Source organism: Pteropus vampyrus, unplaced genomic scaffold (assembly GCF_000151845.1).
Source record: "Pteropus vampyrus isolate Shadow unplaced genomic scaffold, Pvam_2.0 Scaffold2, whole genome shotgun sequence".
Lineage (NCBI taxonomy): Eukaryota > Metazoa > Chordata > Mammalia > Chiroptera > Pteropodidae > Pteropus > Pteropus vampyrus.
The window spans coordinates 27058887-27071060 of record NW_011888783.1 but is presented as its reverse complement, the minus strand read 5'-3'; the positions used below and the strand labels follow the sequence as shown (position 1 = coordinate 27071060).

At 35.9% G+C, this 12174-nt stretch overlaps 1 protein-coding gene across 1 annotated transcript in view; it reads right to left on the bottom strand.

Annotated features, from left to right (window-relative positions):
- PLA2R1 (phospholipase A2 receptor 1) overlaps positions 1 to 12174 on the bottom strand; it is a 90076-nt gene that overhangs the window by 9870 nt on the left and 68032 nt on the right. Inside the window, exons 20-25 of the mRNA XM_023528484.1 lie at positions 10492 to 10553; positions 6289 to 6399; positions 4096 to 4213; positions 3314 to 3444; positions 2813 to 2957; positions 19 to 257 (exon numbers count right to left, since the gene is read on the bottom strand). Of these exons, the coding sequence (XP_023384252.1) occupies positions 19 to 257; positions 2813 to 2957; positions 3314 to 3444; positions 4096 to 4213; positions 6289 to 6399; positions 10492 to 10553 (806 nt within the window). The remainder of the gene's footprint in view (positions 1 to 18; positions 258 to 2812; positions 2958 to 3313; positions 3445 to 4095; positions 4214 to 6288; positions 6400 to 10491; positions 10554 to 12174) is intronic.

The following is a 12174-nucleotide window of genomic DNA, read 5'->3' as shown; positions in this document are numbered from 1 at the left end:
AGATTTTAGGACACCTACATCTGCAGTGAACAGTCCAATCCAGTGGGCATGTCCTAGCCGGTTGAGGATAACAGTGAGGAAAGACTGGTGATACTGATCAGTAATGCTGACCAGTTCTGCTCCATGCATCAGGCAGGTTTTTATTGCTGTATACCAAGTCATATTGGCACTAATTATTTTGTAAGTTCTGTTTCCATATTCTAAGGTATTAGGGGTTGGATACATATCAGATGTATTTACACCATGTCCAGAAGTATCTAGAACAAGAACAACAACAAAAGTCATTTGTAACATCTGGATGAGAAAGGGGAAGGCAAAGCTTAGCATGGAAACCTGTCACAATGATCCATGCTGTTGTCAACATCAGCGTTTTTCTTCCCAGAATTGACTATTTCAAAGTGAGGATACTACTTGAAAGTGGAGGTGATGCTAAAGAATTAAAACACTTAAGAAATTTAATGAATGAGTTTCTTTCAAAAACATAAACATAAATTGACTATTTCTAGCAGGTTTCCCTTGTCAAACTGACCGCGCTTTGGTGAATCTGATTTGGCCTCCTGTGGTGGGTTTCATTCTGCTTGCTACAGGCTGCTCTGGCAGAACTTGACACTTATTAAGAGAATATTGACATATGTTATGTAGTCATATACCGCACTGCAAACAAAACTTTACAAGTGTGTATTTTCAAGTATAACGCTTTATTAAACTTTTGAGACTGTTTGATAGTTAACTATCATGTTTAATGTTTACATGTATAATTTCTATAAAAAAGTATAAAAAGTAATAAATGCTTAGAAATATACATGTTCTTACAGTTACTATTAATCTCACCTGTCAGAGTCAAGATTTATAAATTAAAAGGCGAGATTTTTGCACATGTGATCATTGGTGCTTTCTTGTTTGTGAGCAGCTGTGATCATGTAAAAACCAAGCCTGTGTTTTACGTACAGACATTTCCTCTTTAGTATACGCACTTGCCTTTTTGTTTGTATTATATTATGTACTAGGACAGGCTACATTTTGAAAATTTAAAACACAAGAACAAGGTAAGAATTTCTTAAATGTCTGATCCATGCTGAGATTTCTCTCTGTACACTGGTTTTATTACATCTGGGTTTGAAAAGGAGTATGGTGAGGTGTGAATAGGTCAGAAGACCTCCAACTCAACCTTCATCCTGACCCTATATGGCCAAGAAACCTTAGGGAATTAGTTAATCTCTCAAATCCTCCAATTTCTGGTCTGTAAGATTAGTAAGGCTTTCCAACAGAGGGGTATAGGTAGAATTCAACACGATATCTGCAAAGAGCACTTAGTGTAGTGCCTGGGGGGTGGTAGGCACTCGATAAATGTTACTTCTTGCTCCTCTCTCCTCCTCTTGTCACACTCTCCCAAATCAAAACGACAAAGTGGGAATTTGACTTTTACCTGAAAATGTTACTGCAATATAGCAGTAATACATGTGAAAGCCAAGTGAAATCAAACTATTTATCAAGTAAATTGTGGCGGACCACACCTTCATCATCTGTTTATTCTTTGTGAGAAGGCTGTTTGACAGCTTATGTACGAAGTATAAGGTTATTTATACAAAACCAATATAATGCAAAAGTAGATATTTAAAAATGATAACAATTAGTAAAACTAAAGTAACTGAAATTCTTTGTATATGTGACCCAAATACCAATTTAATTGCTTTTTCCCACTGTTACACGTCTATATTTTCATATGTATGAATTTCTCCTTACGGAGTTGATTTCATCAAGTTTCAAAACATAAGTGACTTTGAGCAACATGATTTTGCCACCCATTTTGGCGAAAAAGAAAGATTTGTTGGAAACCAAGTTCAATTCAAATTGGAGGTCTTGACTTTGCCTTTGTCCGATATTTTTATTCTTTCACACAGATAAGAGACTTTAGGCTATAAGCCCAATAAAAACACATTTATATGGCACATAAAGAGGAGGACCAGAATTTGGGTATTTATTGTAGACTAAAAGAATTTATGTAGTTGAATAACATGTTTTAGAAATAATAATAATAAAAAGAACAATCATTTTTTAAACATATGCTGGGAACTTGCTACGCACTGTATATACATAGAGTCTGTGAGATTGTTATTATTCCATTTTATAGATGCACAAATCAAGGTTCCGAGGAGGTAAGAAACTTGACTGATAGTTTATTTACAGAGGTGGAGTAGGAACCCAGAAGCGATGCAAACTCCAGTGCCTATGCTCTCAACCACCACTACTCTGTACTTTCTCCAAAAGAACATATATGTCAATCCCAAAAATATCAAAAAGAGAAAGTGGTCACTGACTCACTGTTCACTTGGCTATGAGTAATAGCGTGGTTTTGAGATTTCATACCAGAAATCATTAGGGAGTCTCATTATCAGATCTAAAACCATGCTCCATGCCATATTTAGCTACAGAGACCATTTTTAGGGTTTCAAGAAAGAAGTAAGTATGGAGTTGGTTTATTTTCTTGACTCTTTTCCAACATTTTCTCAATGTATTTTTTATTGCCTGAACAGACACACAATCCCAGAACAAAGCAATAAAGTCTTTTAATATGACCAAAATGGATGCATAAACTTGACCATCAGTCAAGTGGCCTGTGCAGCCCTTAGAACCCCACTGGAGGGCATAATCCTGGTAGTAGAGATTAAATGACCATGTGTATGTAGCACTCAAAGAATCACTGCCTAGCACTGTTAGCTATGAAACTGTCAGTTACATGGATGTAAAACAAATATGGAATAGAAGAATGGGCCATGAAAATGAAAGGAATAAAAAAGTAAATATTTCTTACCTTGCAGTTTCTCACAAACAAATCCATAACCTTTTCCACAGTCTTCAAAATACCATTTTCCAGTGAAATGAAAATTAGGATTACTTGACAGCAAGGCACAGAGAGGAATGTGTTTTTCAACTTCAGTGGTGTTATGACTTGGAATCTTTAAAAGAACACATGTTTTTTTAAAAAATAGTAACATATAACATTCTTAAAATACTGACTTTTTACTAAAGACATAAATTTTAAAATTCAAAACCCATTATTTTTTGTTTGTATTTAATAAACCTGTCCACAAATCATTTCATGACCTGAAACATAAATAATTTTTGTGATTAAAAATTACATTTATGAAACATGAAAATTATATAAAATTACATTATTAAAAATTAATATATTAATAACCGACCAATAAAAATCTATGCCTACAAAATATAAGAAGTAAAAAAACTTTGGTAAACTAGTCTTGAATTGAATCTCTTGCTAAAATAATTTCTAAAAAATCATCTTGAAACTTACATTTATTATATCAAATGGAGACCAGTTGGAATATGCCACAGGCTTTCCATTTAGCCATTTTTCATAATCATCATTTTGTAATCCTATCCACACATTAGTAGTCTGGCCAAAAAGATTCATAGTAATGAAAGCTGAAAAATAAGAATTATAAAATTTAATACTGTATAAATTATTTGGATAATCAGCCAATTCTGTTTATAGATATGAGTTTATTATAATGACAGCAAAACTTAATTACCAATCATCATAATTTGTTACTTTGTCCTTATTAAGGTAATGCAGTCTTTTTCACATTTGTTTCAGTTTAAATTGACAGAAATTAACTGGCTAAGCCTAGGATTTCACCATATCATCAAGAAAACAATTTCCAGTGTTCACTCAATGCCTTTCTTAACAAAAGAGGATTTATTTGCTATTTTTAAACTAAAGTAAATGATTGTCTAAATATCTAATAAAAGTGTATAGCTAAATCTAAAAGGATCTAAAAAATTATACCATGCAATTAAAATTGACTATACCTCAGAGTATTTTAGCTATTTTGAAATGCAGATCATAAATGTGTCTTTATTTTTTCCACTACTACTAGTGAGACAAAAAGCTCCAAAAATTAACAGTTTATGAGCAATACAGGTACTAACTTTTACAGATGTCATGACATAAACCTTATAGGTAAATCTGAAAATTTATGAAAATATTGATTTGGAAATGTTAGTATTTGGGGGACTATTTTAATAAATATTTGAATAAAAATGCTTATCTTTGCCTGACTGAATGTTGAGTACCTTGCTCCACCTCATTTTCGATGGTGACCAGTGTTCCCCCTTCTTCAACACAAAAGCTATGAGCAGATGTCCAGTTCTTCCAACTGCTTGGGTCTTTTGGGATTTTCACCAAAAGGCACTATAATAAAAAATGTTTTAAAAGAGCGTTCATTTCTGTATTTTTATAATGAATTAAAATTTTTCCAAAGATACCAAGGATCAGCCTTGAAAATTCTTTACAATTATCTTGAGCAGAAATGACTCATTTTTTTTTTTTTTTTGAGCTGCTCCAAAGCGTAAAAGTCAAACGAAGAGGACTAGTTCACAGGGTGATTAAAGCCTAACTTGCATTTGCATCAGGCAGGAACAGAAACAGGAACGTTTATTTTCATGACGGATATCAGAATAATGTCTCCTGCTCAATGAAAAATAGTATTTCTTTTAAAAAAGAGCCACCTGATTGCAAAGATTATAGTGGCAGATTTTAATCTAAAAAATTTTTCTGTGAGTGGCTAATAACGGCTTAGTTTAATTTCATTTGCAAATACACGCCCTTATTTTCAGTGAGAGAGAAATGCTGGGGAGTCAAAAGCACATTAGGTATTTAAATTCACTAAAATCTTGGAATCAACTGTGTGGTCAGCAAGTCCATGAGGAAAAGCCAGAAAAGAAAACAGGAGCCCAGTGGGAAGAGAAGCTAGGGCAGGACCAAAGAAACCCAGGAGGAAGACACGAAGGGTAGGGTACCCAACAATGTCAAATGAAACAAAAAAAGAAGGCTGTAGAATTTTGCAGTGAGAGTTGGTTGTTACTCATGAGGGAATCATGTCTGTGGCATGTCTGGGGTTACTCATTATGGGATGAGAAATGGAACAGTAACTACTAGGCAGGCAGGACAGAAAGGGTTGAAGAAAAGTCCCTCTGCCCCGCCCCTGCCCCCCACGTGCAGTGAAATTTAAACATGTCCCAGGACCAAATAGAGGGAGTCAGGGGAGAGAGATAAAGGAGAAAGGCTATAACAGATCAGGCTAAGTTCCAGAGAAGTCTGAGACTTTATGCAGAGCATATTCCATAAGAATATTCTCTCATCAATGAACATAGAAAATCCTGGTCATTGATAGGTCAGATCTCAAGATCTTGCCACTGAGAAAATCCCAGCTACGAGATAATTCTAGGCTAGTGTGGAAGCCCATCCTTGAGAGAGCCTCCTCGCCATCCTCCTCTGGAATGACATCCTTCCCCATCCTTCTTTAACTTCTAAATTTATTGGTCTCCCGTCCCCCCTACTCCCATCAAAAATCCTTACAAAGCTGAGGGACTAAATATTGCTCCTCTTTGAACATCACAACAAAGAAGACACCAATAAATATTTATGGAATGAAGTAAAATCCAACAGACTCTGAAATGGTTGTCAAATGACATTCTCACGTATTCTAGATTCAGATCAGTGGTTCTCAAATGGGGCCATTTTGCTTCTTGGGATATTTTGATAACATCTGGAGACATTTTTAGTTGTCACTGTGTAATCATGCAAATCTTCACTTTTTAAAATGACTTTTTCTCTTCTCTTTCTTTTTGCTTCTAACTGGGCTTGTGCTCACTTGCTTCTTTTCTTTCTTTATCCTTCTACAAACTGCACAACCACTCCCTTAATCATTAAACCCTTAGATCAGCATCAAACAGTCTTAAAAACAAAGTCTCAGGTCTGTTGACCAGAGAAACAGAGTTTCATTCAAACTGAAGATAACATCTTGACTTCAGCATGTATTTCAGCTGCAGAACCAGAAAGGTGGAACACCCTACTGGCCATATCCCCTTAAAACCAGATAGAACGATGGCCATGCCTGACATCAGGACCTGATGCAAAGATCTGCTGCCTCCTACCCCAGCCCTGACCAATCAGTAGAATCAACGACCCCAACTCCCTTAGCTACTAATGGATTTTCCCGTATGTCAGCAGTCCTCAACCTTTTTGGCACCAGGGGCCAGTGCCCCTATGTGAATCTAACGCCTGATGATCCGAGGTGGAGCTGAGGTGATGATGCTAACACCGAGAAAGTGGCTGCAAATACAGATGAAACATCATTCATTCCTCCGCTTCTCACCTCCTGCTGTGCAGCCCAGTTCCTGTGGCCCAGGAGTTGGGGACCCCTGCCCTACATAAGCTATCCTCTAGAGGCCATCGAGAAGCCCGGTCTTTAAGTTCTAGCTCACCTGTGTCTCCAGGCTTGGCACCAGTTCCTTAAGTAAACCTCCACTTGTCTGTGTCACCTTTGGCTCTGACACGTGCAGGCAAAATGAACCTCTTGAGTTAGGTAACAACAGCTCGAGGAAGGGAGGTTGTTATTGGCATCTAGTGGGTAGAGACCAGGAATGCTGCTAAACATTCTATAATGCACAGGTCACTCCCTCAGAACAAAGAATTTTCCAGCCCCAAATGTCAATAGTGCCCAAGTAATTCTTTTCAGAACTCAGTCCTGATCATATCACTCTTCAGGTTAAACCCTTCATGGACCTTCCACTATTCTTAAAAGCCGGAAACCCTGATCTTGCCTGACACTGAGTTACCAACTAGGAGAGGAAGTACATTTTCAATTCCGGTTTCCTTTACCTCATTTGCTTCACAAAGAAATGGAACTGTCTTTAAAGGATTTTCGTTTTACAACAACTGTCCTTTTATCTATTTCTTTCATTTTTCCTCTTTCCTCTAATTACAAATTCCAAAGAGCGACACAAACTAATTATTAGGAAGTCTTATCATTTAATGCAAATTCACCTTGTGTTCAGATAGTCACACTAATGAACCATTCACAAATACCTATGAACCTCATTGGTTCAGTTAGCTCAATAAATCTCTCCAGAAAACACACACATGCTCCCCACTCCTTCCACCCCTCCCACAAGTTTGCCTCAGCCAAGATTTACTAGCTTGACTATGAAAGTGTAGCCTCTCATTACCAGGATTTCATTGTTTCTAAAAATACATCATATTTACTAACACACTTCAAAATTATGTCATTAATAATTAAAGCAAAGCAACAAGATGAAGTACAGCATCCTTAATTTTAAATTGTTTATTTATCTACTAATTTGCAAAATGTAATCAAGTTCAATGCATGTCTGATTATGACTGTGAATTAAGGATATCTTCCTGTATTCCAAATGAGTTTTGAATATAAAATTCCTTTTTGTCTCAAAGTCGTTTTGAGGTCAAAATTTGAGAATGGAATTCATGATCTTCCCCCCAAACTTGGTCCTTTACCAGTGTTCCTACTGACACTGAATGACAGTCAGTGCTGCATTAATACAAGCCAGAAATCTGGGAATCATCCCCACCCTCTCACTCCGCCACTCCTTCACCCTTTGGAAATCCTATTTCTCAGTCCCCCATCATTCCCACTGCCCCACAGTCTCCGTCACCATCATCTTAGCCCAAGCTACTAATCTTTTGCCTGGACTATTGAAATAACTTCCTAACTACTCTAACCTTTCTTGCCCTTGCCCTCTTCCAATCTATCCTTGGCACTGAAGCTTGAGTGATTCTTTTCAAAACTCAATCCTGATCACGTTCCTCTTTAGTTATAACCCTTCAGGGACTTCTCATTGCTCTTTGGATAAAAACCAGAAACTCTAACATGATATCACTCTTGCCTACTTTCATCTCACCTCTCATATTCTGGGTCTCTATGCTTCCTTTAGTTTCTTCCATAGTTTCTACGTCACATTGTCTCTCATCACAGGACCTTAGCACACACTGTCCCCTTACTTTCAATGCTTCCTGTCTTTGTGACTACCTCTGCCAGGTCCTCCTGTTACACACTTTTATAGAACTTTGTAACTCTCCTTCATCACATGTGTCACATTTTTAAATCATACAGTTATTTTCCTGATTGATTTATTAATGTTTGTTCCCCCTCTAGTCTATAAACTCCAAAATAAAAGATATTGTGTTTATTTTTCCTCACCATTGAATACCAATATCCAACATAGGTAAGTTAATGAATGAATAAAATGATAAGAATTTGAATAAACTTTTTTAAAAAGCAAGGAGAATATTTTTTAAGGAAAAACTATGTTGTGCATGAAATAAAATGATGGTTAATCCCAAACCAGATGTTGCAAAGCACCTATTAGCACTCCATTCAGGTCCCTGAATAAAAATTGTAAGTAGAAACGCAAGAGTTAATCTAACACACACACACACACACACACACACACACACACACACACCCCTAGAATTTCTTCCTTTTACAACTCTGCTGTGATTAGAATCTTAGACGACTCACTCTTCCTGGGGTAATCTCTGGCCAAGCCTCTTTAATATCATCAAATATGAAGGAACTAATTTATGAACATTAGAAAAGATGCTTAACTCCTGATATCTCAGTTTTAAAACTCTAAAAGGCAGATAATTAGTTAACCTACTAAGATTTTTCTTTTTGTTAGAAATAACCAATAAAAGTCCTCAAGAGTTGAAAAACAAGTTTAATGGGACATAATATATTGAAACTCATTCAGAACTGTGAAGTGAGTAATGTCTGTCGTTGCTATCTCCTAATTTTCCTTCTCTAGCTTTATTATTATTATTAATCAAGGGAATCATCTCCACTGGGGTCTTCACTGCCTTCAGCTATCAATCTTATTTCCAGCTTTTCTAATAATCTGATAAACCCACTTATTCCAAGGTATAGATGACAGATGAGTCAATCTCAGAAATATTTGTCTTAAACAAAATAAAGTGTTAAGGTAAATGAGTAAGACTCCAGTGGTGGGATTTTAGCCATTAATATGCAGGGGAAGGCACTGTGGATGGGGAGACACTTGGGGACCCTGCAATCTCAGCTCCATCAAAGGTCACCTTCTTGTGAAGCCTTCTGTGATGATATCCTTAGTCATCAAAGCTTCAGAATAATTTGAAGACTAAGTTGTGCTTCTGTTACACTGCTATGCAAACATTGACTACACTTTAGAATAACCTAGGGAGCTTTTAAAGAAATACCCACACAGATCAATTAAACCAGCATCTTTAGGATGTCACCTGTACCTTGATATTTATAAAAGCTCACCTGGTGATTCTAAATATTTGATTCCTTATCTAGCTATTAGTTATTAATAAAGGTTTTTTTTTTTTTTTTTTAAAGTCTGTGAGCTACACAAGGGCGTTTTAACTCTGCTTCACAGCCAGCTTCAGAAAGCCCTTCTCTTCTCACGTATGTGTCTGTGCTTTACTCAGGTCCCTTTCTTGTCATTTTAAAGGAAGCTTTTGCTTGCTCTTTGCATCGGGTTTACTCCACCAACACTGCTGCCACGCCCATTGTGTACGTACTCCCTATGCTTACCCAGGTAGAAACATGGAACAGAGCTAAACTGTGTGGATAAAAAACATTTGGGAAAAAAGTATTAACCAAGGGCTGAACCCAAATTAACCATTGTGAGTTTCTAAGAATTATTTCTCTAACGCCAAGGATTTGAGTTGCCATTAATTTCCTTAAAACATCCTCTTTTGCACTTGGAAAGAATCACGAGTTAGTAACTAGAATGGTTGTATTTATTCTTTGGGAATGGTCACTCTCTGTATCAAAATGGTGATTTTTAGACAAGATAGGCATTTCTTTGTGCCTGTTCCTTATACACACTGCCAGGATGCACTTGTTATAATAGTTGTGAAAAACTAGCAGGTACAAGAATTAAGTAAAAATAGAGAAAATCTAAAGAAATGAGCTAAAACCATAAAGTGCTTAGAAGAAAATTTAAGGGTAAATCTTTAGGACCTTAGATTTGGCAAGATGTGCTTAGATATGACACCAAAAGCATGAGCAACAAAAGAAAAATTAGATAAATTGGACTTCGTTAAAATTAAAAACTTTTGTGCATCAAAGGACATTATCAAAAGAGTGGAAAGACAATCTACAGAATGGGAGAAAATATTTGCCAAGCACATATCTGATAGGTGTTGAAATATCCACGGTATATAAAAAACTCCTACACTTCAACAACAAAAATCCAAATAACTCAATTTAAAAATAAGCAAAGGATTTGAACAGAGATGATATACAAAAGGCCAATAAGCACATGAAAAGATACTCAAAATCATTAGCCATTAGGGAAATACGAATCACAACCACATGAGAGAACACTACACATACACTAGGAGGGTGAAAATAAAAAAGACAGATAATAACAAATGTCGGCAAGGAGGTGGAGAAATTGCTAGCATACACTGCTAGCAAGATTATAAAATGCTGGCAGAATTACACTGCTTGTATACTGCTGACAGGATTGTAAAATGGTTCAGCCACAATGGAAAGGAATTTGTTGATTCCTCAAAAAGTTAAACATAGAATTACCACATGACATAGCAATTCCACTCCTAGGTATATAACTAAAAGCACTGAAAACAGGGACTCTAAGATATACCTCTATGTCAATGTTCATTGCGGATTTATTCACAATAGCCAAAAAGTTGAAGCAACCTAAGTCTATCAACAGACGAATGGATAAATAAAATGTGGTATATTCATACAATGAAATATTATTATTCAACTATAAAAAGGAATGAAGTTCTGATACATGCTATAACATGAGTAAACCTCGAAAACATTATTTTAAGTGAAAAAGCCAGGCACAAAAGAACAAACGTTGTATGAATTCACTTACATGAAATATCTAGAATAGGCAAACTCATAGAGATAGAAAACAGAGTAGGGCTTATCAGGGGCTGGAGGGAATGGAGAATGGAGAGTTATTGCTTAATAGTTACACAGTTTCTGTTTGGAATGATGATAAGTTTTGGAAGTAAGAGTGACAATTGGACAACATTATGAATGTAATTAACATCACTGAATTATACGTTTAAAATGGTTACAATGGTGTATTTGTTGGTAAATATATTTTATCACAATCGTCAAAGGTTTTAGTATGTCTTAGTAATACTCAGTATCCTATTAAATATTACCTATAAGTTTCTCATATTGAAATCTATAAATAATTTACAACTGGTAGAAGAATTTTATATTTGAGAAAATAGGGAGCAAAGTATAAAATATTAAAAATAGTGCATCTTGATACTATATAAAGTTTTAGAGAACCACTATATTATTTTAGGAAATAACTCTAAGTGCCACTGGCTGATTGTATCATGGCGCTAAACTGGTGTGGGAATTCTTAAGTTCTTATACGAAGTGGCAGCTGTAGAAAATGGGCAAGAGCACCATACCCAGGGACAGAAAACCTGAGGTTGATTCTGAGCCTGACACTTATTCACTGTGAAGTTTCAGAAACACCACACATTTTTATTAGCCTCAGTTTTCTCATATGTAAGGTGGGATAACAATTCTGAGAATTTAAAAAATTCAATAAAGTAGGAAATATATATGAAATCATCCAGCAAAAATAGTTAGTCACAAGGTAGAAGAAACCCAAATGTCCATTGATGGATGAGTGAAAAAACAAAATATAGTATATTTATAATGGAATATTATTCAGTCCTAAAAGTGAAAGAAACACATGCTACAACATATATAAATCTGGAAGATGTGATGCTAAGTGAAATAAGCCAGTTGCCAAAGGACAAATACTCTATCATTCCACTTATGTGCAGTATCTGAAGCAGTCAGACTAACAGAGACAGAAAGTAGACTGGTAGCTGCCAGAGGCTGGGGCGAGGCAGAATGAGGGGTTGTTGTTTAATGGTTTCAGAGTTTCAGTTTTCTAAGACGAAATGGTCTGCAGACTCACTGCACAACAATGTGAGTATACTTCACACTATTGTACTATGCACTTAAAAATGGTTAAGATGATAAATTCTATATACATAAATTTTACTACAATTAAAAAAAATCAGTGCCAAATATGTAGTTGGTGCTAAATATATACGTGTAAAATCTAAATGGCCACATTTCACAAACCAACAATGAGAGGAAAATCGCAAAGGAGAAAATGCCCTTCCAGTAAAACTGAACATATAAAGTTAAAAATTGGCTGTCCACAACCAAAGAGCACTCATTTATAATTTGGGATGCATTTTAATTACTTCCACCTAAGGCTTATAAAGTCGTTTTATTATACAGCGTAAGGAGTAGAGGGGAAGTCTTAGCTTTA